Genomic DNA, 27007 nt, shown 5'->3' with positions numbered 1-27007 from the left:
AATTCATTTTTGGACACAGCTGAAAATGTCTTGGATATAACAACGCTTTGTGCTGTGCAACTCTTAAAAGCAAATTGTTGAAAGTGGCTGTTTGATGCAGGCAGGCCACCATTACATCAAGGTTTCTCTAGATGGTGCCAGGATTGTGGGTGTGATGCTGACTTTAGCATCTTCTGGTGTTTTGTGGAGAAGCCTATGCACTGGCTCTAGCAGGGGAAGCATGTGGCTGGGGTAGTAGAGCTCTAGTTAGCATTGCTCCTTGCACAATGAGTCCTTGTGAAATGCACGTTCTTCTTGTAGGTGGTATGAGATTTATGGCAACCATTTTATAATATGGCCGACAGTTTGACATAAGCACCTCACTTAATCCTCAGCTGACCTCTGTGCAGAGGATACTGTTTCCTCCTTTCAGAAAGAGACTTGATAAAACTTGCCTCCTTGCTGGTGTTTACACAGAGATGTTTTCACTTGTGTTTGAATATAGAGAAATGAAGGAGAATGCACAACAGCATTTGACAATGCCTGTGACTGGCTTCAGCTAGATCCTCTCGGCGGTGCTGGAACCTCAGTGCGCTTTTTGCCTGTTTAATGCTAGTAATGCTAGTTACTGGGCTCGCATCTGTCGTATGCTCTCTGTAGAGAATGCTATCACTTAGACTTCCTTCAACTTGACTAACCTGCCTGTGCTAGCAAGCTGGCGTAACTTCCAGCTATAGCAGGCCTTTTCCAATCCACTATAAATTGTTCAGGTGTAAGAAGACTGCATCTGAGCTAGCGGGAGCCTGATTGCTGACTTGTTGTGCTGTGCAGGCATCTTGATCGCGTCTGTGTTCCTGTGGGCATTGTGCGCGGCGTGTGAGGTGATGGTTTGCGTAATACCAATTTATATGCCTGGTTTCTTATGGCTTCCAGTGAAATGGAGTAACTTAGGGGTCTCTTATTTTCTGTTCACTTCTGTTCAATTCCATAAGCCCTTCTAGAGGAATAGAAAGTGGCAGTCAAGAATCATCTGGCTATAGTGATGATGTCTTCAGAGTTATTTTACTGGTGATACCAGAATTTGAGCTGAGCCTTAGTTACACAGAATTGTCTAGGTTGGAAGACACCTCCAAGATCACCCAGTCCAACGTCTGACCTAACCCTAACAAGTCCTCCACTAAACCATATCGCTAAGCTCAACATCTAAATGTCTTTTAAAGACCTCCAGGGATGGTGACTCAACCACCTCCCTGGGCAGCCCATTCCAATGCCTAACAACCCTTTCAGTAAAGAAGTTCTTCCTAGCATCCAACCTAAACCTCCCCTGGCACAACTTTAGCCCATTCCCCCTCGTCCTGTCACCAGGCACGTGGGAGAACAGACCAACCCCCACCTCGCTACAGCCTCCTTTAAGGTACCTGTAGAGAGCGATGAGGTCGCCCCTGAGCCTCCTCTTCTCCAGGCTGAACAAGCCCAGCTCCCTCAGCCGCTCCTCGTAAGATTTGTTCTCCAGACCCCTCACCAGCTTCGTCGCCCTTCTCTGGACTCTCTCGAGCACCTCCATGACCTTCTTGTAGCGAGGGGCCCAAAACTGAACAGTTACTTGCAGCTGAAGTGGTATATTAAACCTTTCCTGTCAGACTTCTTGCTTATTGTGCTTATAGATATAACAGATACTAAATCAGTGTGTAGGCTGTGTTGTTAAGCTTGGGTTGTTTTCCTTGTGGCTTTTTTCACCTGTGAATGTGTGTGGGGAATTCTGTGTTAACTGGTTTCCACACAATTTAAAAACAGTGAAACTGGATTTGCTGGTTGTGGTCCTGTTGCTGTACTTTCTGTTTAGAACCACTGATTTTACAGGATACCAGTCACCTCTCTTCACTGAGAACTTAAGTGAGAGTTAATCTTAAAAATATCTTTGTTCCTGAAGTTTAGTTGGGCTTTATGGCACTTAAATTTTTAAAGCAACTGTGCAGTTCAATTCTTTCACCTATAAAACTAAACATTATCCCATTAGTTATGCTCTCACAAATTAGAAATTCTTGTTTCTAGTCAGATTTTTTTCTGAATTACTGTATCTTTCTGTGCAAATGGGAGTTGCGTAAATCTGATCAGAGAAAGAAGCAGATTTAAAAGCATAAGTTACTTCTGTTATCTTGTGGATACTGCTGCTTATTCTTGAAACTCATTGCAGGAGATGACAGTACCAGTTAAAATACTTAAATACTGTTGGTTCTCTATCAAGCATTGAATTTTTACTAGTTAGTTTTTCCGATGTTGACAAATGCAGGTTCTCTTAAACTGCATTCATCTTGGCTCCTTAAATAAAATAACTATAAAATAAGTTATTGCTTTTTTTGGTAGACTGTCTTCTGTTACAGATGCACTAGAAACTGGTTGTTCGACGTAAGATTCTTCTGAAGAGTATTTATATCTCACCCTGTGTGTTTTTAACTAAACTTAAAATTCATAGTCTTTTTTTGTCTTAAGCTTTTGCTTAAACTATAGCATTTTACACTTGCTTCCTTTGAGGCATGGCTGTGAGTCTTCGTGCTACATGTCTTAATGAGTCTCTCTCTCTTGTCTTTCAGTGAATGATAGTGTCTAGAAAGGGTATGTCCCTTCAGGAGAGAGGTGCCAATGTCCAACCGGCCTAATAACAATCCAGGGGGGTCACTGCGACGTTCACAGAGGAACACTGCTGGGGCCCAGCCACAAGACGACGCAGTAGGAGGAAGGTATGATTGTTGCTTCTGCGTTTTTTATGTATAAAGGCAAAGTTAAATTGACTTTAATTAAAGAATGAAGTTTTCTACCCTGAAATTCAAGCACTGAAACTTGAGTAAAAACTTCTTCTCCCCTCAAATGCTATCTGTAATGTTGTTGCATGGCCTGAAAACATGGGTAACTCATCGTAATGCAGCTAGAATAGCAGTAGTAGATCTGTATGGAAGAAGCATAACTACGCGATATTGCAAAATCACAAGTAGTAACAAATTCCTTCCACCTTTTCCTTGTCTTTTAACAAGAGTCTCCAGAGGGCAAGGAGACTCACTGGTCTGTGCAATCTGGGAAAATCTGTGTTGCTCTTAGAAAATATTAAGTAACTGCCATCTCTGTCTTGCATTGCATGTTACTTCTGTGCAGGTTTTGAATAATTCAAGAATGAAGAGCTTGTCATGTATTACTGTATTCATACTCGTGAGCAAGTGGACTGGGTAGTATTTGTTTTGTAAGTGGCTGCATCTGTAATGTAGAACTGGATCCTTGAAACTTTGCTGTGTAATTATTATGTCAACTAAGGAAGTAAGAGTCTTTATGTGAGTGAAGCATGTAAGGATATGTCTGTCTTTAATTTTGTTAACCTTTCTTCATTACACTAATTTTACAGTACCATGGTAGGCAACATCTGTCAATGCATTTCATTGCATTTCCTCAGAGCTATTACTGGTGCAGTTGTTTGAATACATGTATTTTGGTCTTGGGTTCTGTGGTATAAGAATATTATTAAAATGTTGCACTAAGTGGTACCAGCTAAGAAGTTCTTGCACCGCTTTTTTTCTGTACTAGAATTCAAAACCTTCATAATATTTCTTACTGGCATACGGTCTAACTGAAAACAAGGTCACTGCTTGATGGGTGAAGGATGCTAACTGTTCTTTTAAGGAACCTTGTGGGAAGTAATTTGATCCACAGAATTGGGTTTTACTTTTTCTAGACATTGCATAAATGGAAAAATGAATGGTAAACACAAGGCTTCTGCCCAGTGCTTTTATAGCATGGGGAGGATAAAGCTGTTGCTTGATGTAGCTGATTATTTTGCAGACCAGCACTGTTTCTGGAGAGTTCTCCTTCCTTAACTGAGGCATGGTGAACCCTTCATTCTGTTCTGCATATTGTGTTATCTCTACATCTAAATAAATGTTAAGATGGATACTGCCCTACCAACTCTTTTTCTCCTTCTTCCTGACATCCTGCTACAGAATATCAGGAGAAGCTCTACAATGAAGCAGATAATCTGAAGAGTTTTAGGGGTAACACTACTCTCTTACAATGAAAATCCTGTGTTTTCATGTATTGCAACTTGTCTTAAATGACTGAACCTTTTCCATCTCTTACCAAGTCCATGTCAGTCAAAATTCTGTAAGTAAGAGGTTTATCAGAACTAAAGGCCTTTGTTTATTTGAAATTGATGGAAGCTTTCAAACCTGCTCACTTCTTTTTAGCACGATTTTGAAAACGTGGGTTCTTTAGAATGGGGCCTCTGCTACCGTTGCAGCTATTTACGAGCATTTTTGGTTAGCAAAGCACATAAAGGCCTGGACAAAGCATACTTGCTAACATAAACATTATAATGAATTCAGTCTCCTATTGTCTTTTGTATGTTCTCCTCAGTAAGGTTCCTCAAGTGAAGTCTGTTGTGAAGGAGGTCAGAAAGATAGCCCTTCCAAGCTGAAATGCTAATGCGTATCTCTGATTCTTGTATATCTTAAAGGTTTCTTGCTAGAACTTTATTGATTTTTACCTGATGAGCAGCTACTCTTCACTTACATAAAGACTTTGGAAATTGTGAACTCCCGTCTGGTCTAATGTGTAAAAATAAATGTGGAATCTTCCTCCTTTGATACATAGTATTGGCAGATTTACCTTAACCTGGAAGCAACAGTGTGATCCCGTTTTGTTTTAGACTGGACTCTATTAGTGTCACCCCAATAACACTTCTGAATGGGGAAAGCCTGTGATGTGTTTTCTCCTGTTGTTTTACTAGTGATTATTCATCCAGCTTGATAACTTGATCTGATATTTGAGTGTTTGATTTTGGTTTGTTTTTTTTTTAAACAAATAGTGTTGCTAAGTTCATAGGCTGTGTGGAAAGATTGTTGCAGCACCAATTGGCAGTAAGCTTAGTGTCTGTGATGTGCCTTTTTTTAAAAAAAAAAAAAAGAAAAACAACCAAACAACAAAAGTATATGTTTGTGAAAACAGATGTATAAACAGGTGAACTGCCCCCCCCCCTTTCCCTTCTATGTATGCACATAACCAAACATGCCTCAGTGAAGTTAGACTAATGTGTTTCTTCCTTTTTTTGGTAGTGATGTTGAAATAACTGTGCTTTGAATGCCCTGCTGTTGTGGATGATACAGTACTTTCAGCTTCAAAAGTACTTAATGGTATCCTCGTAATTTAAAATTACTTTTATGGTGGAACCCCCCTAATTGTACAACAGGAACTTCTGTCTGAACTCTTCCTTCTAGCACTTTGCATTGAACGTGGACTCTCTCAGGTTTGTAAGGAAGCAGGAGTGATAGTTTTCCTTTGCAGAGGGAAAATGAAGAGGAGTGGGAAGCAGATCCATTAATAAAAGTGCTCTTTCTTGTGGGGAGTGGAAGGGTTGGGGGAGGTACTTACTGTTGCTTTCTTAATTCTGTAACTACGTTGTCCTATGTGTGTTGAAGAACTGCATCCTTGTGGCTTAAAACCCCAGTGAGGCCACAGACTGCTTCTGAGCCACTAGCATTTATTTTAAACAGCAGCTATTTGGAAGTGTTGTTGCAAGGCACGTAAGATCTTTTCTGAAAGTACTGTGGATGACTGTTTCTTTCGGTTACAAGCAATGCTTCAGTGTATTGGTGCAGAGTGATGAAAGTGGTCCTGTGTACAAGTATTGCAAAATACTGTTTTTTTTCCAGTGGCATGAAGTGACAATGGTGCTTCTTTTTTAGACTGCATGTTGTCAACTTTTCTGCGATCTTTAGGAAAAGCAATTCTGAAGTAGGATTTTAATTTGACACGAGTGATGTACAGACAGTTGTAGTGAAAGTGTAATATTGTTGCAAACTAGGTTTTTGGAATATATTAAATATTCTTGTGTGCTTGGGATTAGAGACTAAATGAGAAGCAAGAGTTGTAAGTTGCGTAGATGACATTGGAATACGTTTTAGTCTAACCATTTTCAAATACTAAAGGCAGAAGAATCTTTTTGTCAATTACATTGACTCTGTTCTGAGTGGGATCTGGTCTTGGACCAGTCTTCTTAATATGTTAAGAACTAACATCTTGCATGAGGCTTGAGTTGCCTGAGGAGGGAGGCTTTTTTCATTTTTTTTGGCTTACACAGCCTATTTCATGTGTACAAATACCTTTGTATCCCACTTTTGATAGAACTGAATGTTCTTAGTTTTGTAGATTTCATATTTGGAAGCATTGAGTGCTTTGTTTTCAGCTACTGAGGAACAAGAATTAGGTGAAACACTGGTTATTAACTTCAGAAGGTATCTTTTTTAGTATGCACAGAGTAACTTTTTGAGGAGGGGTTCCAGTGAGATCTGTATTATGTTTTTGCTAAAGAAAGCTAAGGGCTGGTGGTTTCCACAGGACTGTTTCTACAAATCCTGTGAGCTGGATGGTAGGTCACTTGTCAACTTGTCTAAGTGTTATGCTGAACTGAGTGTCTGCCTGTGAATTAAAATGTGTATCAGCAGACAGCTCAGCCCAGCTAAGTGAGCCTTGAAGTAGGTAATAACACTGTCCTTTTTGTTGTGGAAAAAACTCCTGAAAGTGCAGCAAGCCCTCAGTCTTTCTGGATCTGCCTCTGCAAATGAAAACAGACAAACACAAGCTCATAAATACTTACCTTCTTCTTCACTTACTCTCTCAAAATACTTCTTGCTGGAATATTTATTGAAATTAAATTTCTGAATGGAAGATTTATTAATGGGAAAAAATAAAGAGCTTGTAACTGGGCCAGTTAAAGTTAAAAACCTTGAATCACGTGCGGAATTATAGGCAGCTTACAGCCTTTAACATGAATCAAACTTTTAACTGTCCATGCAACTCCCATAACACTTAGTTTTCAGAGTGTTCCTCTTCTTGTTTCTAGATCATTGGACTATTCTAACAACTTTGGAACATAAGTTAACTTTTAACAAGACCTTAAGCAAGCTGTCACAACCTCAAAATAAATTGGGACACTTGTTAGTTGGTGTATAGTTCTAACCTTCTCTTATAATGTCTTTAAATTGCCAGTCTTTTTGCCATTATCTAGATCTTAGAGAAGGGGGGGGGGGGTGAATGTCATGCTCCTTTTAATTGATGTGCTACTACATGTACAGTTGCTATTGTCTTGTGTACCTACTTGGCCACATGCAAGGTGAATAATTAAACTTGAAGAGAGAAAATTGAGTGCACAGTATGTCTTCTGAAAATAATGCTAATAAAAATCCTTGTCACTTCTGACTACACATTTGTTGTGCTTCTAATATAACGCTTCTGCTCTGGTTGTAGGCATTTACTACTAATAGTTTGGATAAAGAAAACAAAGTGAATATGAATAGTCTGCACAATACAGCATTCACAATCCCAACAATATGGTTGTAGCTTGTTGTCCATATGAATTGAACACTGGTATGGAATTACATCTCTAAAGCATGTAAGAACCTGGAGGGTTCAGAGGTGGAAGGGAGCAAGCTTGCACCAAGTGGAAACTCTTCAGTGTATGCATTAAATACTTGATGTTGTGGTGCACTGCTTTTTGCCATATTTTGGTTGAAAAGATTTTCTAATTATTTTTGTTCTGTGAATGCTTAAAGCACTAAGTTGAATCCAAGTCTAATTAAATCGAAACAAAATCTTAAAGGGAAAATCAATGTATTTCAGAATAAATGAACCCTGATCAGTTAGCTTACATAAAGAAAAAGACTAATACCAAGTGTAAATTGTTATACTTTTACTGTTGGAGTAACGGAAGTTACCTTCAGGAGAGAAGTAAATTTAATGCCTTAATCTTCTGTTGGGAAAAGAAAAATCTAAACACTCAGGATTGAGTGAAACATTCCCAGGGTTATTTTGATAGAATTTGCTGTTGTGAGACTAAGATTTACTTCATCTTTTGAGTAGTAAAAATTACTTTTCTTAATATGAGGAATAAAGACAAATTACTTGAGTATGGAGAAGACTCTGTTCAATTAATCTCTTCAGACTTGTGTTGTTAGAAGGGTGAGCCACCACAGAATGCTTTAATATGGGCTGTCTAGATGCCTTCATTATTCTCTGAGTAACTGGCTTTAGGAATACTTTAGGAAAAATACTTGAGGAGAATAAGAAAAAAGTCACTTCAGAAGGAAGTTTAAAAACATAACAAAAATAACTTTAGGAAAAACTGATGAAGGAAAGTTACCAAAAAAACAGTTGTATTACTCAAATTTTGGTGTTTTGACTCTAAGTATTATCATGTGGCCATCACTTAGTTGGTTAGTCTTAGTAGGATTTTCCTACTAAGGATAGTGAACATGTCAAACATGACATGTATTAGGCTTAGTTTTTTCCAACCAAATCCCAGAAGTCTAGTAGTGTGGGCGGGACTATCTGAAAGCTTGAGGAAATCACTTCCACTTGCTCTCTGGCCTAAACTTTTTGCTTGTTTGGGGACATGATTTGGAATAGGACACTTCAGTCTTAAATTCCCATTCCACCTCCCTCACCTGTATGATTCACAAGTGTTTGCATAGCTCTACTTGAAGGATGAGAGATGAATAGCACTTCGATGTGATTTGTATAGGCTCTTTGGAAACAATCAATGCTTGTTTAACTTGAAGTGTTGCTTCTTCCAGCATTAATACTAGGACAGTTTGAGGTTAGTAAAGGTTAGTGGTGCTCTGTGGTGCTCTCATAGTGGTTCTATGTGGGTAGGATATGAATGGTTGAAATTTCCTAGTTAATGCTAAGTCAAAAGCATGTTCTGGCCAGGGAAGTAAAAGGAAGATGTCTGTTGCCTTAGCAGTTATTTACACTGTGCTGTTTTGTATGCTGATGAGCTGTCTCATGAGTCATGCAGATGGTGATACTCATTGGTTTTGAAACACAGATGTGGAATATTTTTGAAGATGTAACTTCCGTCTTAAATATTATCGATAGTGTAATATGAACTTTGACCTCTAGTCAGAGCTCATACAATAAACGAGCTTTTGCATGTAGCTGAAAGCTGCTTGAAAGAACTCTTGTAGCTTATCTATGTGAAACTTACTCCTTTCTCTGACATCACAGGTTTCCTGTCTCATCTGTCTCCCTTCATCACTAGCATGTTACTTTATTCCTCTCACTTCAGTATTACCAAAGAGTGCTCAGTCCTTTGAGTTGGTGGAGCTGCAGCCATAAAAGAATTGGCAAGGTTGAGCTTTCCTACCAAGTGGAACTGGTTGCATTCCCATTCCAAGCATTTCATCTTCTTACACTGAAGAGCAAAGAGACAAACTTGTAAATACTTGTAACTGCATAAAGTCTTAATGCATGGAATCTTGAGGTTGAGCGTATAGATATTTCTGAGAAGAGGTCTTTGATGGATGATCTGGTCTTGTGCCTTACTGTGCTGGCAAACACTTAATGCTTAAGTGAATAATTCAGCAGTCTTGCACACCAGAAAAATTTGGATTTACCTACACAGCTCAGGCATGAGGATATGTTTGAATTACTTAAAATGACTAAAAAATTGTGCTGTACATAACAGTTATATTGGTAGTGACTTGTAACCAGACCAGGTGATTCTCTTGAAATACTGCCTTAATGTGAAAGGGTTGATGTGTTAAGAGTTTGAAGTTGTACTTAATCTAATATTTATTTGTAAATGGTACAAACACAAACCTGTAGGTGGAATTTTTTAATCTGTCTCAGTATCCTGATAGCTTTCTGTTTTGACTTTCTGCTGACAGGTCACATTTAGGGCAGGCAAAACATAAGGCACATAGCCCTCCTGAGAGTAGAAAATCTATTTCAAAGACACCCAAAGTGCAGTCTAATACTACTACTGAGCAGTCCAAGGGACACTTTTCCAAAAGGTAATTGCACTTCATATTCATATGTTATCAGTGTTATCTGCACTTCATGACTGTATGTAATATGTCTGGCTATACAGAACTGTTATGAAATGTATGACTAATAGGTTTTAAACTAGGCATTCTGTTCAATAGATGTGTTTCAATGTCTTATGTTCTGTTCATGTTTTGTACTTGTAATTCAGCTAAGAGTATTCAGTCAGTGATGGGAGCATACAAATTCTACATAACTAGTCCTGGAATACTTGCAGGTTCTTTTCCTCTCTTCCCCCTTTGTTTTGGAGGAAGATAGACCAAGGAGTTCTGAGATATGTCCAGTATTAATTGAAACCTGCAGTAATCTAAGGAATGCCTGTTCAGAGTAATCATTTTGATCATGTTTATTATCTATTTTCATACACTTCTGCTGTGTATGCACCAGAACAGCTTTTTAGCATGTAGAATTTTGCCCTTTTTGTTTCTTAAAATTAAGGTAATTAATCAGATAAGATTGAGAGACTTTCGTTTGAGAGCCTTCATTGAAGTAGAATCCAGTTATGACCAGTTACGCATTACTGAACAGTCCTTGTTCTCTTGTGGAATTACATTCTCAAGCATTCAGCTTCATGGCTTGAATTTTTGTTTTAATAGATTTACATGTCTATATACAATCCTAGTGAAATCAATCTAGTAGCTTCTTTTTTTGTTTAAAAAAGTGTCCTGTGCTTTTATTTTGCAGTTCATTTTAGTTCTCATGCTAGCAAAGGTTGTTTTTTGGCAATGAAATCTGGAGTATGATCTCATATAAGCATGCTTTTTGTATCAATGTCAACTTAATATTTGACAGGTTATTTTACCTGCGGTTTCCTTTATTATTAGAGATTGCTGACATTTATCTTGCAAAGCCGTTGCAACAGCATGAGGTTCCTTGAGTTTAACACTAATGCTATTCCTGCTTGCTTCTACAGAGGCTGTAGTTCATCTGCTGTTTTAATACCACAACAAGAAGATCCAGAAAGAGTCAATACTTCAGAAAAGCAAAAAACGGGGCAAGTGCCTAAGAAAGAAAATTCTCGAGGAGTTAAACGCAGTGCTAGTCCAGATTGCAGCAGGACCAATTCTCCTAGCTCTGCTAAAAAACCCAAAGCACTTCAACACACTGAAACTTCCTTGGAAACTAACAAGCCACATACTAAATCTAAGAGAAGACACTTAGACCAAGAACAGTCTAAGTCTACACAATTGCCATCAACGAGCAAGGCTCACACCAGAAAGGGTGGAGCTGCTGGTAGCTCCCGAAGTCAGAAAAGGAAAAGGACAGAGAGTCTGTCTTGTATAAAGAGTGGTTCAGCAGTTGAATCAACTGGCGCTGAAGAGAAGTCAGCAAAACCCTCCAAGCTGGCTTCAAAATCGGTGACCTCAGCCAAAGCTGGGTGTAGCACCATCACTGATTCTTCTTCTTCAGCTTCGACGTCCTCTTCCTCTTCTGCTGTTGCCTCTGCTTCTTCTACCGTTCCTCAGGGTGCCAGAGTGAAACAGGGAAAGGACCAGAATAAGGCTAGACGTTCCCGTTCTGCATCCAGCCCCAGTCCAAGAAGGAGCAGCAGGGACAAAGAACAGAGTAAAACAGGTGGCTCTTCAAAGTTTGACTGGGCTGCTCGATTCAGTCCAAAAGTTAGTCTCCCTAAAACAAAGCTGTCTCTACCAGGCTCTTCCAAGTCAGAGACATCAAAACCTGGACCTTCAGGACTACAGGCCAAGCTAGCAAGTAAGTTGTTCACTTTCTTTTACGGAAGAATATACATGTATGTTTTAAAATGAACTCTTCTAAACAAATACGTCCTTCATTGTTTACAGGGTTCTTGGGTCCTTGTTAAAGAGAAATAACTTTATTTTATTCTACTGAGCTTTTAGGTAAAGTTGTGACTGAAACCACTTATAGATAAAGCAAATGGTATAAGTAAGCAGCCTGTTCTGTAGGCCTAAGATACTTCTCTATCTTGAATGTCAATTTTTAAAATTTATACAAGATACTTGCATATTGTTGTCATGGGGACATACAAAATCAAGAGTTTTCTAACGTTTACTTGTTCTGTTTAACTTTTTTTGTCATTTTCTTAAACTCTGTGCCATGACTGGGAATGATACTTGTTGGAAAACAAGTTATCTGACTTGTGGCTTCTTTTTTCAAGTTAGGTTTGCTGCTTTTTCTTTTTTACGGTGCCAGTTTCTCATCTTAGTTTAAGATCAATAATATTTTAAACTTTAAAATTGGTATATCTAGTGACTGGCTCATGAATCACTATCTTTTATCTTTTAAAATGCTCTTATAAAACATGTCCTCCCTAGTGCTGAATTGGAGTAGTAGGTACCTTTCTTGTACATTCTGATAAGGATTTTAGGCTGTTTCTAAGCCAGAGCCCCTGCTCATTAGTGTGCAGATATGCTTATAGCTCTGTTTCCTTGAAAAATGTGGTACACCAAGGCAGAGTAATAAACTTTAAATGCTTTTTTCATAACATGTTCTATAAAAATTGTTTTAATAGGTTGGATTCCTAAGCCTGGTAACTGTTGCACATTTAACTAGGCATGATCATGAGTAGCATGTTTCAACTAGGGCATGTCTATAGCTAATACTAATGCAGGAAATATGTGAAATAAACAAGGGGAACTGGATGGCTTCCTGTATAATGAAAATAGATTTAATTGACCTAACAGGCTTGTTTTGGATAACTTGCATGACTGGAGTATTGATTCTAGAATGACCTAACCTAGTTGGGGAAGGATGGCATTGGGGAAGGGGAGAGGGGTTGCTCTCTTATGGCAAGACTTTACGTACCTGATTCAAGACTCACGGGGTGGTGGACTCCTGAGGGGACAAACTGAATTTCTCCAGGATAATGAGATGAAGGAATGGGTAGGAATTGATCAAGACTGACTGACCATCAAGTTAGCTCTTAATGAAGCCTGCCCTTTAGTTACAGGCAACTCTTTGACAAAGGAGAGAAGCAACAGGGAGGTGAAAGAATGTGCTTCTAAGTGAACACAAAAAGGTGAAGGCAGAGGGTAATTTTTGTGACTGTTTATAACCCTTCAGCACGGAGTGAGAAAGGTGGGATAGCACAACCTCTGGTGGTGGGGCATGTGGAGTAGCTTGAAAAACAACACTGAGAATACGAGCTTAAATTATCTCTCATAGAATGTACTGAGAAAGCCAGCTTGACTAGCTTTAACTCTTTTGTGACCTGAAAGTCAGCTTTGGCATAAGATAAACTTAAGTAGAACTAAGGCATTCAAGTAATGACAGAAAACAAAGTTGGTATAGACTGTAAGTATATATACTTAAAAAGTCAGTGTTAAGGGTTACAAAGCATAGTAAGAAACATTTCTAGACTCCATTTTAGGTTAAAGAAAGTTGCTTTCTGTAGGTAGTAGCATCCCAGTTTGAGGGGGAAAGATGTGATACTGGGAAGTCTAAAATGTGTAATCTGTTTAGATTACAACAAAACTTACTTGAATAGCTATTATACTGAGTATCACTGATTGGAGTATGATTGTGCTAAATATCACTAAGATTTAAGTATCACTAAGATGTAAGAACTCCATCTAGAATAGATGGAGAGTGCTAATCTTTATATTTTCAAATATCCTTAGCTTTTCAAATAGTGCATTAAAGCTTTGACAACAGATTGAAGTAATATTGGAATCAATAGTAATTAGTAACTTATCCCTTTAAGAAATACTTGGCTGTTATACAGCTTCACTAACTAGAAAATATTGGTACAAATCTTAAGTATTTCAACAAGATACACATTTTGAGTAATGTTGAGAAGTGTCAAGAAAATATTAAGAAATAAGAAATCACAAGGGTAGGTTTTTAAGGAAGGAGGGGTCAGGTCAAACTTATTTTCTCTGGTAAGCTAATACCTTTAGAGGATAAGGGAGCAGGAGTAGCTGGTATCTCACACAAATAACAACCCTAAGGCCTTCTAAAGCAGTAAAGCAAATGGTGATGTAGATCAAACTGTGGTGTACAGCCCTCTGGAGAAATGTGCTTAGAAGTCATTGCAGTTCTCTTAGCAGAAGCTAAAACTCAGTAGATTTGTATAGAGGTGTAATACAGAAGAGGTGTTTAAAAATTGAAATAGGGCTGATAGAACTAGTGTAAAATAAACGAAGAGCCATAGAAAAACTCAGGGAAAAATGCTGGTGGGGGAGTGGTTCTATGAAGAATGGTCTGGGATGAGAGGGGAGATTATTACGACTGGCCAATGTGGTCAGCCATGTCTATGTAAATACAGTGCTGTTGTTCATCTCTGGATATTGCAGTCAAAGAATGACATGGTTCAGTTTAAAGTAGTTTCAAGTACAAGAATTATTATTAGTGGTTGTGATCTTTGAAGGAAAAACCAGAAGAGCTGAGGTAGCTTACCCTATGGAAGAGAAAAATGAGGAGAGATGTGATTGCCATCTTTGCAGGAGCCTCCCACATACTGGAGGAGACTAACCTCAGCTTTCTTGTTCTGTCCTCACTGGAGAAGTAATGGGCATTAAATGCAGCCAAGCTGACTTTCAGAGATTTCAGCTAGATACACAAGTCGTATGTTGCAAGGGTAACTGAGCCAGTGGCCTTACTGAATAAAGGCTAGAAAGTTCATTGGAAAAGTAAAAATAGCCTGAAGGCTTCCATCTCTTGTTCTGCAGCTAAATATTGTACTTAAAAAAGGCAAATTTTAAGCTTTGCTCTTGATTTGACTATTTTCATGTCCTTTCAAGCACTATAACTTTCAGAAATTTTGGAATGCTGCAAATTGTGTCAAATTACTTAACTATATATATATAAAAGCTTATTTATGCTTCTGTTGCTTCTATTATCAGGGAAATTTCTGCCTCTCTTTGTATGGGGTCTTACCTTTGAATAGGAAGAAGCTGTCAATGATGGCTGGGACAATGCTGAGAGCAGGGTGACCTAGAGTAGCTGTCCCGAAATGAGAAGCTTCAACCTAATACTTGAAGATTTGGGGGGCTGAGAAGGCTGATGGATATAGTGAAAAGCCAGATAAAGGTCAACACAGAACATGGTGGTGTAACTGCTGACTCGAAAGGGGATGGGCGGGGTGAGGGAGAGTCTGAAAATAGCTCTGAATTAGTTTATTTGCAATGGTAGGTGGCAGTGCTGTCCTGTAGGGCAGGATGTCTGTATGTTGGATTGAGGAAATAACATGACTAGGTAGGAGATACTTAGTTACAGTTGCAGTGATGAGCTGTATGGGGTTCTAGTTAACAGCTGAGGATGTCTGGGTTGGTATTGAGGGGCACAGTGGCATGTTAGAAGGACAGTAGGTGCCTTCCCCTGCCGATGGTGTTTTTACCCCACCTTTATTGCTTGAGCTAGAAAGCAGCCCAACACAGGAGCCAATCTAAAATGTAAACTTACAGCCCTAAGAAGTAAATTTCGATTGATTATCTTTCTGAACTGCAAACAAATGATGTTTGGGGTTACCTACTTTGAAAATTTGACTTTGTTTTGGCTTATGTAATACACTCAGGCTGTTAAAATAAGTAAATGTAGTACAGCTGCATTCAGAACTTGTTTCTTTCATACAGCAAAAATGCCTTTTAAAAATGCTGACCAGTAAACAGACTTAAATGTGAAGATGTTCTTAAGATTTTTTTTTACATTTTATTTTTGTAAGGCTACAGTGTTTCAGGTTTAGCCTGTTTGGTTCTCTTTTTCTTCAGACTCATTAACGTGAGTGTTTGGCATGCAAATAGGATGATGTCATGGTATAAGCAATTTATCTGCTTGTCATAGGGAAACCTCTGGCCCTACTTCAGTTCTAAAGCTTCCATCTGAAACTTCTGTAGTTGCCTAATATGAACTGCTTAAACCTATTTTTTGGAAGGTGTGTCACCCGTGGACATCTACTAGCTCTTTGAAACGGATCTTTTAGGGTTGCTCTGTCTGTTACAGGGGTAGTGCTGACTGAGTAATTTCTGGAGATGAATGTGAAACTAATTCACCTGAAAGCCCTTGCTGTCTGTGGCAGCATGACTGGTGCTTTCCTTTGTCACACAGCCATAGGGATCTTTAATTCCATCTATCTGGATGTTGGTTGTGCCCTGTTTGCTAGTGAAGGCTTGGGGCTATTTTCATCCTGTGACTCCTATAGGCGCAGGACTAACTCCCAGGCAAGAGGCCTGCTAGCAGGGCGTTCAGGGGAGGGTTAAATTTGGGAGTGTGAGGGAAAGGGGCCTTGGTCCTGTGTTGAAGGAACTAGCAGTCCTGAACGTGTGGTGCTGGGAAGACTCGAAGGATTTCCCAGAAGATGCAAGTGGTAAGACTAACTTAGCTTTCTTAAACAATGAACTTTAAAGGCAGAGTGGCTATGGATAGCAGGAAGGGAACAAGTTCAGAGAAATCTTTTTTCACTTCCTTTTTAGCCTGGGAAATGAATAGAGGGAGGTGGATGCACACAGGTGCCATGGTAGATGTGTAGAAGGAAAGATTTGGGGAAAAAAAAAAAAAAAAACACCACAAAAAGATGTGATGAACAGAGCATTCACTGAGTAGCAGGAGAAAATGAACCCAGCTGTTCTGGGTGCTCAGCCTGTGATGTGTTCTGCAGCTCATCCACCAGGCAATAACTGGTAACTCTATGTTCTCCAGAACCTTACTGAGGTAATTCAGTTTAAAGTGATGGCTCAACTAATTGAATGCTCCTTATGGACAAGGGCAATCCCCTCTACAGCTTCATTGCCATCATGTTTTGTGATGTGCGTGCTCAGCTGATCCTTGTCCCGCTAGCTCAGCTCACCAGTCTGACAAAGCTAACAAGAGGAAGCTGGGCATCTCGGCCTTGGGTCAGGGTCGTAAGGCATGAGCGAGCAGAACCACACTGTTAAACACAGCAGTAGGCAGTTTAACTCTGCTGCCTTGTGAAACCTCTGCCCTTAGCTTATGTTAAGATAGGATTTATGCTAAGTCCATTTCATGTCATGTTCAGTGAAGGTGGTGTCTGTGGTTGATATGCCTATTAGGAAGCTGGTAAGAACAAACTTCATGCTTAGGGCTGACCACTTGAAACAGTACCCACAGATTTCAAGTAGCAACTGACCTTCTGATGTGAGGAACTCAAATGTTTATTTTTCCAGTGGACACGAAGTTAATCTCTCTGATACAAATGTAAAGCAAAAGTACACCTCATTTTTAGAGTCTCATCGTGATGTTACATGGGGAAGTAGACTATTTGGTATCTGTAGCTAATGAGCTGATCTGTAGCTATGAACTCCTAGAGCGGCTGTTGTGGTCAAGTATAGTGCTATTATACTTAATACATGCATTTTTTAATGTAAAATAGTCAACTATGAGAGGAGTTTTGTTGAATCTGTACTTGTAGGACTTGAAACATAGATAGCTGTGGCATAGGATCCTGCTGCAGCTGTTTCAAACTGCTCTTCTCTCCAGCACTCCCCCTTCCTTCCCTTCCACAAACAAGGCAAGTAACTTACTGTATGTAAATAGGGTTGGATTCATTAACTGCTTCTGTTTTAGCAACTTCAACCTAAATTGTTGGTTTGCAACCATGTATAGTAAAAGTGCCACTGCTTTAGGAGTACTTTTAAAAAAAGTAAAAAAAAAAAATACAGAATATGCAATTTTTTTTATTTTTTTATGTACAGACCGTGTGAAAATTCAGGTGGCTGCCTTATTTCGGCTCAGTGTGCAGTAGCTGTTAGATACAGACGCTTGTTTTCTTACGTTGCCAAGTTTCTGGGGTTAATAAGCCAGGTTTATGGTAAACACAAGAGTATCAGGTTAACCTTAATCTGCATGGAACTTAATGCTGTATGCAGTTAATGTGTTCCTGGATCAAATATGGTATAGTGTCCAGGGGACAGACTATTGACTAGGTCAGTAATAGCTTTTCAGATTACGTTCCCTTTTCTGTTAAATATTCTATCAAGACTTACGTAGTTACATAGTTATTTCATCCTTAAGTATGAAAACTCAATATTCCTGGAATTTTTTTTAGAATTAACTAGCAGAAGCCAGTTTGATAGGTACTGTGCTAAAATACAGTTCATGCTTAAATGTGTTCTATTTCTGTTGTGTTGCCAGACGAGGGAGCAGTGTTCTAATTATTTCATCATAAACAAGAGAAAATTAATATCAGCTGTGTTAGTCTTCAACAGTACAAATACTTCTAAATTAAAAACTCACAATTCCTTTCCCAGAGTTGTGAAAATAGGCTTGGTTATTTGCCTAAAGTAAGACCTTACAGCAGTGATAGGGTTTGAAGGGATGTAGTTAAAACAAACACACACAAAACATTGCAGATCTCAATATTGGCAGTGCTTGACTTTTGGAGTGTGGGGGAGTCTGATTTGGTTTTAAGGCAGTTACTCTTAAGCCATATTAATGTAGATCAAACTGCTTGTGACTGAAAGTTATGATTTCTCTACTGAATGTGACTAAGTTAATGCTGCACAGATTTACCTAAGGGGTGGGGGCAAAACAGATAACTTCCCCCTCTCCCCCCCCCAACCACGCTATGGTTTCTTTATCTCTATGATCTAAAGCTAAATCATTTTTTTGTTTTGGGTGTTTTGAACATAAACACATGGAAATAATGTATCATAGTATTTGTTGAGCATGAGGAGACCTACAAGCTCCTGTGCAACTGGAGTGTAAGGGTTACAAAAAGGTGTCCAAGTAACCATTTAAAAATAAAAATAAAAAATAAAAATAATTTAAGCATTTCTTTTACTGGAATAGCACATCAGTGTAAGGTGACTAAAAGCTGTAAACTTACTGTAGTTCTTACGTAGAAGCTGTCCTGTTTCACTTCTTTGTAGAGCTGCTGTGTATTTAAAGACTGACTTACTGTCAATCCCTTAAATATTACATAGGCCTAAGAAAATCCACAAAGAAGCGCAGTGAATCACCACCTGCTGAGCTCCCCAGTTTGCGGCGGAGCACACGGCAAAAGACCACGGGCTCCTGTGCTAGTACCAGGTAAAACTCTAAAACAAGATGTGGTTACTGCTGCGGGTTGGTATTTGTTATCTATCTTGGCTATTGTAGAAAGAGCTGCAGTTTTTCAGGCTTGCAGGGTCACCCTGTACACTAATGTCATGGATAATGCATAGAATTTGGCACTATCACACTTCCAATAAGTACCTCAGCTATGGGAGTTAAGGGGACGAAGAAGTACCCAAAGGCAGTGTCACAAATTTAAATAATCCTATTCTTACGAAGCTTGTGTTTAAAAAGATAGAGTTCTAAACTTCTCTGGTATGAATAATAAAATCAATGACAATTTTGAAAAATAAAGGACTGTATGGTGCCACACAGGTGTCTGTTTTAATACTGTACCAGTTAGCTTGTCAATAGCTGCATCTGAACAACTGGTACTGTGCATATTGAAGTACTTGATGTGCCTGAGGTCTGTTCCTGTTGTCAGTTACGCACTTGAATTTGATGCCTTACATCATAAGCATATATATTTTTTTTAGCAGTGACAATAGTAACATTTAAAAAAGCAGATTTAGAAAGGCCAATGCCCTTAAACTTGACCTGCTATTGAAAACCAAGCTGAATGTCAGAGTTCTTTGTACTTTGAATAGTTCAGAACTTTCTTTAAAGATGAATATTCTGGCATCAGTTCTTTTCAAACGTGTACAAATCAGTTACTTGGTTTGTAATTGTCACTTTAATTGTGAGCATTTTGACTATTTTTAAGTTCCAAAACATTTGTTTTTTCAAATCTTTAGTCGGCGAGGCTCTGGCCTGGGCAAAAGAGGAGCAGCTGAAGCTCGCCGACAGGAGAAGATGGCTGATCCTGACAACAACCAGGATGGAGTTAACTCTTCAGCTGCGCGTACTGATGAGGCTCCCCAGGGAGCTGCAGGTAAAAAGAAATACCAACTGCAGTGTTTTAGTATACATGTGGATACAAACTTCTTACATGGATTTAAGTTCTGGGAGGAAGTTATGATTTAAGTTGGTACAGCTTTTGGAACCTTTGGAAGGAGAGGGACCTTAACTTTTGAATCTGTTCTCTTGTACATCTGGTACAAGCTTCAGTTACGCTACTTCATAGTCTCCAACCTATTCCCAATGAAGTATACTTTTATTAAAAAAAAAAAAAAGCCTGAAAACTAATTTCAGTTAATGCTACATAAATCACTGTACTGCTGATTGAAGAGTTGCCAAGCTGTTCAGAATATAGAAGACAAGTATTTACCTGTGAGAGTTCTTTAATAACTACTGGAAAATATTTTTTAAGTTTTCTGTTGAAACTGCAAGCCTCTCTGTATTGGAGAAATTTGTCTTTGGGTTAATTAATACTCCTGTTTATGCAGTTCTGTTAAATGGTACTTAATTTTATCACCTGGTCCTAATCAACAGTGATTTTGAAGGAGCTTTCCAACAATTATGCTGGGTGGTAGAAAAACTCAAAATGTCTGTTTTTAAAACTAGCTACATTGCGATGAAAAGTCAAAATGAACTGGAATGAAGGGCAGTGTAACACCTAAGAGAATAAAATTACTAAGAATGCAGGCAGCTGTGTCCAAAGAAGAGCAATGAAGCTGGTGAAGGGTTTAGAAAACAAGTCTGAGGAGTGGCCGAGGGGGGTGGGATTATTTAGTTTGGAGAAAAAGTTTAGGGAAGACCTTATCGTACTTTACAGTTACCTTAAAAGGGGGTTGTAGTGAGGTGGGGATCAGGCTTTTCTGCCAATAATCAATTGATCAGACAATGGGAAATGGCCTCAAGTTGCACTGGGGAGGTTTAGGTTGGATATTAGAAGGAATTTCTTTACTGAAAGAGTTACGCAGCATTGGAATAGGCTGCCCAGGGAAGTGGCTGAGTCCCCATCCCCGGAGGTCTTTAAGAAATGTGTAGTTCAATGGTCGACTTCAGTACTATGTTAAAGGTTGGACTAGATGATCTTAGAGGTCTTTTCCAACCTGAATGATTCTATGAAATTCACAGAAATGTTGTTTGCTGATCTGACTTCGTTTGTATCTTGTGTTGGTATAGCCTTTCTTGTTAGTTTTTGGATTAGGATTAGGTCTATAGACTGGCATTGGTCTAATTGAAGTGACAATTGTACAAGTGTGGTGGCAGTGTTAAATGCACACCGCTTTTCTGATGGTGCATGCTTTTTTTTGATGGTGGAGTCAAGGCAAATTTTGTAGTTCTGAAGGTGCTTTAACTCATGTTAATCTATTTTATTTCTTTCAGCTTCTAGTTCTGTTGCTGGAGCTGTAGGTATGACAACATCTGGAGAAAGTGAGTCAGATGACTCTGAAATGGGAAGACTACAAGGTATAAAAGCTATAATTAATTTTCAGTTTATTATTTTCTTGCAGCCTGTGAATAGCTGTACTGATGCATGTTCTGTATTATATAATGCGGGGAGGCTGTATCTTGTTTCTATGTCTGTGAATGTGTTGCTTTGCTTACTGTAGTTCTCATGAACTATGACACTGCAAGCTTTAACTCACTGAAGATGTGAGAATTTGGAACTGTCTGTAGGGATTGGTTAGTGTCCTTAGTTGTTTCCATGGTGTGTAATACATTACTATTGATTTTTTTTTTTTTTTCAGGTGGAGATAGGGGTTGGGAGGGAGGAGGAGAATTGAGAACTGAGTCCTATTAAGTGTGTAAGCTATTGCTGGAAGTATGAGAATGTCTTTGCAAGAATACATTTCGAGTTGACAGGCTGGATTAGGTTAATCTGCTGATTCTGGATAACTTTTTTTGTCCTTGTCATTGATAGTCATGTAACTACAAGCTTTGATCAAAGTCTAAATGTTCTTAAACATGCTTGCTTTCATGCTTTAGTTATAGAAGAATTCAGGTCTCTCATCTGAAATATAGGCAGGTACAAACTCAGTTTTCATGTCCTGCAGCTCTTCTAACAATTTTGCCACTATTGTGCAAGGAGTTCTGTGATTGTCATTTTCCTTGCAAATGACAGATTTTGGTAAATCTGGATCACTAATGTGGAAATGAGTGCAATGTCAGTACCAGTTCACTTGCTTATAGCCCCCAGTAAGCGTAGGTATGCATTAGGAATGTTGAGCTAATTTTTTATTATTATTAATCGGTATTTGTGTTGATCAGAAGTGGTCATGCTTGCTACAGTAAAAATTGGAATCACCCACTTAGTCTAGCTTAGGACTACTGAAAAGTGTTGTTATAAAAATGCTAACTTTCAGCAGAGATCTTGCCTTCCTATTCATCAGGAAATAAAGCTGTGAAACTTGTGTCCTTTCCTCAGATTAATAGTGCTACTCGGATCCTGAACATGTGAAGATAAGTTTAGCTAGTTTTGCGTAGTTTGAGTTCAGGTTTGAAATTACAGCCTATGTGTCTGCTATTTTAGATCTAAACTTACAATATTAATTTAGTAGACCAGATTTCTTCTGTAAAATATAAAGCTTTGAAAATTTGGTGGGTGACTTCTTAAGGGGCATTAATGCTCTGATGCATATAAAAATGACCTATTTGTTCCTTGAAGGTCATCTTTTTGGTGTGTTTGAAACTGAAGTAACTACAGTCATCTAATCCTAACTCTTCTTTACTAAAGTATCAAAATTCTAGTAGTCTTAAATTATAGCTTCATGGAATTTAAGCTTTTGAAAATATATGTAGAAGCTTTGACAATGGCTGTTATCCTCTGTTTGCTTTTAGCTCTATTAGAGGCTAGGGGTCTTCCTCCTCACCTGTTTGGCCCTCTTGGTCCTCGGATGTCGCAGCTCTTCCACAGGACAATTGGAAGTGGAGCTAGTAAGCCAAGTTTGTCTAATTTGACTTGATTCTTTCCACTTCCAGACTAGTAGAATTCAGCCACTAGTACATTCTAGTATTTGTGTTATCTACATAATTTATATTTTACATGTTGGAGATTTGTATGTCATGAGTGCTAGACCACTGGTCAGCAATATTAATGAGTTTTTCTTCCTATAAGGAAGAGAAATTTGCTTTAGCCATATTTCATTTCTTTTCTTTTTAGTTTTTTTAATCTTGATGTTCCATTCTAGGTGGGGAAGGGAGGGTTCTTGCCTTTTCACCCCTTCATTATCTTTTTCTCTTGCATGATGGGCTGCTTAACGGAAGACCTCTGAACCCCCTTGGTTTTTTTGCTAGCTTTAAGCAAGTGCTTAAGCTAGCTTTAGAACCGATACAACCTAACAGTTTTAAGGTACCTTGTTCAGAGCTTCAAAAGGGTCTTAGTTCTCAGACTATGTCAGTGAGAAAGTGGGTCCTTAGTCTTGTTCCACCATATCTGCATTATGCAGCTGGCTAAGATGTGTGCCTTCTAGTCCCAGCTGGTTTGGCTTCCAGGAGAGCCAAAGACAGCCTGTAACACTGCCTGCCAAGAAGAAGATAGGGTCTAATGGATACTCTATGTGCTGTATTGTGTAAGGGGTATGCTGAAAAGTCCTTTACTTTATAAAGGTGGAGTGGTATGGGTTCTGTCACCCGCTGTAGGTTGGCAAAGATGGCTATGGTGAGCAGTGTGGTGAACTCCCTGAGCTGTGACCAGTCTGCACTGGAAGGACAGCTAAGAGTGAGATTTCATTTCTCTTTCCCTCCCCCTTTTTATGGCAGGGAAAGGAAGTGAAACTACAAATGCAGAGGAAGGCAAACTGTCTCTCGTCTTCCACTCTGGCAGAAATATAGCGAAACAGTTGCACTGAACACTTAAATTCTCTAATATCTTCTTTCCTAATCTTTTTTTCTGGATATATAGGTTCTAAAGCCCAACAGCTTTTACAAGGTCTGCAAGCCACTGATGAAAGTCAGCAACTACAGGCAGTGATTGAGATGTGCCAGCTGTTGGTCATGGGAAATGAAGAAACATTAGGAGGATTTCCAGTCAAGAGTGTTGTACCAGCTTTGGTAAAACAAACAAAAAAACTGTTTCTGTTGGAAGATAAAATATTTCACTTAATAGCTTGCTTAAATCAAGTATTTAAAATGGACCAACGAATGCCTTTGACATTAGCTTGCACTTAGAATTAACACTGGAATTACCAATGTGTCAGATTTCTTTCTTCTCTTTTTAGTATGGAGTTCATTTTTGTGAGCAGTTTTGACAATGTAACTTTTTATCTCTTAGAGCTAATAACTTGAATGGGTAGATAAAATGTCACTTCCTTGTGTTCCTGCAAATATATGAAAGGGGTCTGTTTTGGTGGTCTAAGGAATGAGTGTTATGAATTATTAATTGCACTAACAAAAAAATAGGTGGCATGTAGTTTACTTTTCTTCCATAGCTTGCTTTTGCTAGGTTCTGCAAATACTGTCTGTCCTTGCTCAACGATTTACTCTTTCCTGATCTGCTTTTTAGCATCAGGATTGTTCTCCTAAATAAGTTATGCTATACTGGGCCTCCCTAGTCAATATTTTTTCTGTTTTTTTTAGAATCGATGAGGATTAGTTGGCCTAAAATTTAAAATACTTCCAAGAAGACAGTTCCTATTCTTCATTCTTATTTGCATAGCCTTCAGGCTGTAGTATGTGTATTGTCAGATATTTCTTCAGAAAAACAGCCCCCAGAACTTTGTGATTCCAGTAAATAGCCTTTAAGTTGCACTTTAACAGAGCCTGCTTGCCATTGAGTCTTTCTCCTCTGGTAAGAATTGGTAAATGTCAGTAAAACAGTCCTTGCTGCACATGTTGTCAAGGAGGTAGTTGCTGCTTAGAAGGACTTAGATTTTACATTTAAATGCAAACTGCAGCAAGTAGTCAAAAGTGTATACAGAAATAGAACAGCAAACTTAAACAAAACAAAACCCACTAAAAATGCTTAGAAAAAAAAGCTCATTACACGTTTAAAGAGAAAATTGTCAAGTCTGCACGCATTGTGAGATAAGGTCTGATAGATGGATTTAAAGACAAATGCACTTATTTTAACGTAAGGTTATTGTATGCCTCTGGATACTATGGTCAGAACAATGGAAGTGCTTTAAGAGAATATAGAAAATCCAATTCTGTAGCCATCAGATAATTTTCAGGATGGATGTCACTCTTTCATGCCTGGAGGCAGGTATGAGCCAAGAGAATGATGTATAGGAAAAACTTGAAACTTCTTCCACAGCTGTCTCATGCGTTAATTTACATTTAAGTAATTGTGTTTTTATTTTGCAACAAAATCTGGACAACTGGTGTATACTTTTATGTTTAAAAAAAAAACAAAAAACAAAAAACGAAACCCACTGCCACCTGTGCTGATTCATAGCCTATAGGATGTATTTCAATTAATATTGTGTGAACCATAGTCTAAAAACTATGCATGGCTATGCATGGTCATGTGTGTGTGTTAGGTGGAGTGTGTGTATATATACACGCATACATAAAAAGCATTATCTGTTTTTGAGCACACATTTTGCAAAACTTTCTTACTAAGCTAAACTTTGTCTTGCTAATTCTGTAGTAGATCAAGAATAGGTAGTGGCTCTTTTGTAACTTCTACTAAAATTCAAAGCCCTGATTCAAAAGCTACAATATAGATTTTTGTATGTTTTGTTGAGAACTTTATACTCTTTACTAAGTTAAGAATCTTTTTTTTTGAACAGATAACATTGCTGCAGATGGAGCACAACTTTGACATAGTAAGTAGTCTGTAATTCTTAAATGTTTTTGAACAAGTGTATCAGCTGAACTTGTAACAATGTAACAAATCTATATATTTAATAGATGAATCATGCTTGTCGGGCCTTAACATACATGATGGAAGCACTTCCTAGATCATCTGCTGTAGTGGTTGATGCAATTCCTGTCTTCTTGGAAAAGGTAACATCAAAACAGTGTTAAAAAAAAATCTGAGGGGTTTCTGTCTTAACTTCTGTTTTAACTTCAGGATTACCCTCAATATAATGGTTTCTTTCATAGTTTTTATGATGGTACATAGCGTATCAGAAGCTTTTAAGATGGGTTTACTCTTTGTTCATACCCTTAATGAAAAGCACTGTCTGATTCACAGAAAACTTTGATGTTGCAAAGATACTGAATAATTATACAAGCTAGAAACTCTTGGAGTAGCTACATAGCTGGTCTGGCCTTAAATTGCTTAATTTGGTTACAGCTAGCGGTGTAGCTGCATTAGCACATGTCTTAGTCTAATGTTAATGAAGACAACTGTTCTTACAAAGTGATTTAATAATTGATCTACAAATGTTCTTGTTTTATTCTAGCTGCAAGTTATTCAGTGCATTGATGTGGCAGAGCAGGCACTGACAGCCCTAGAGATGTTATCACGCAGGCATAGTAAAGCCATTCTGCAGGCAGTAAGTATGGAAGAAATCATCTTTCACTTCCACATATCCATTCCCACCTGGGTGGTCTGTAAGTTCTGTGAAGATGAAGCAAGAAAACTAGTTTCAGGAACTTCTAGCAGTACTGAGAGTAAAAACTATTTCTTTGTTTTGTTATAGGGTGGGTTGGCAGACTGCTTGCTCTATCTGGAATTCTTCAGTATAAATGCACAGAGGAATGCATTAGCTATTGCTGCCAACTGCTGCCAGAGTATAACACCTGATGAGTTTCACTTTGTGGCAGACTCTTTGCCACTGCTTACACAAAGGTTAACCCATCAGGTAAGAAGCTATTAGAAAGCAGAAAGTTTCACTTTGATCTGAAAGGAGTATAAAGCTACCTCCAGATACGTAGTTCTTTCTGTGTATTACTTGCCTTTGCAATCTGCTAACTACCTTAAAGCTTCTATACTGTCAAGCTGTGATACTTTGGTGTGTGTATGAAACTCTCGTTTTTCTAACTGTGCTGTAAGGATTCATGACACCCATGTTAACTTTGTAAAATGAGATAAGTAAGGTACCTGAACTTAGAGCGTGACTAATTGTGGTTTTGTAGTCCTTACTTGTTGCCCGGTCAATAAGAGTAAATCTGGTAGTATTACTGTCCTTTTTTTTCTAATAAAGGAGTTGCAAGGTTCCTTCCTACTTCTGGAAGGCTTGAGTTTCAATTCATGTTATGCTGTTTGGATTCTTTTGCTGGTTTGACCTTTGGGGATGAATTTTGCTCTTTTAAAAAAACAAACAAACACTTATTCCTGCACAATAGTTTCAAGTGGTTGGTTCTAAATCATGTGACTCTAAAGATCTGCCTATCCTGTAATGCTGCTGTGATAATAAGTGGGCACTCATAATGACTATTGCACCAAAAGAAATTTGAACAATGC

General features: G+C 38.5%; 1 protein-coding gene across 16 annotated transcripts in view; it reads left to right on the top strand.

Moving 5' to 3' along the window:
- The window catches only part of TRIP12 (thyroid hormone receptor interactor 12), a 75939-nt gene that overhangs the window by 22653 nt on the left and 26279 nt on the right, over window positions 1-27007 (top strand). For 4 of the 16 annotated variants that reach the window (XM_080605261.1, XM_080605260.1, XM_080605251.1 and 1 more), the window contains exons 2-13: window positions 2571-2717; window positions 9684-9809; window positions 10754-11553; window positions 18699-18804; window positions 19563-19699; window positions 21040-21123; window positions 22495-22590; window positions 23558-23706; window positions 25386-25421; window positions 25507-25602; window positions 26004-26096; window positions 26244-26405. In XM_080605261.1, the coding sequence (XP_080461387.1) occupies window positions 2620-2717; window positions 9684-9809; window positions 10754-11553; window positions 18699-18804; window positions 19563-19699; window positions 21040-21123; window positions 22495-22590; window positions 23558-23706; window positions 25386-25421; window positions 25507-25602; window positions 26004-26096; window positions 26244-26405 (1983 nt within the window). In that variant the 5' untranslated portion in view covers window positions 2571-2619. The remainder of the gene's footprint in view (window positions 1-2570; window positions 2718-9683; window positions 9810-10753; window positions 11554-18698; window positions 18805-19562; window positions 19700-21039; window positions 21124-22494; window positions 22591-23557; window positions 23707-25385; window positions 25422-25506; window positions 25603-26003; window positions 26097-26243; window positions 26406-27007) is intronic. The other 12 variants (XM_080605252.1, XM_080605265.1, XM_080605253.1 and 9 more) reach the window with 6 other exon arrangements.

The sequence above is a fragment of the Anser brachyrhynchus genome, assembly GCF_964034855.1.
Source record: "Anser brachyrhynchus genome assembly, chromosome: 9".
Taxonomy (NCBI): domain Eukaryota; kingdom Metazoa; phylum Chordata; class Aves; order Anseriformes; family Anatidae; genus Anser; species Anser brachyrhynchus.
Note: the sequence above shows the minus strand (reverse complement) of the source record. Positions and strands in the feature narration are given on the sequence as shown.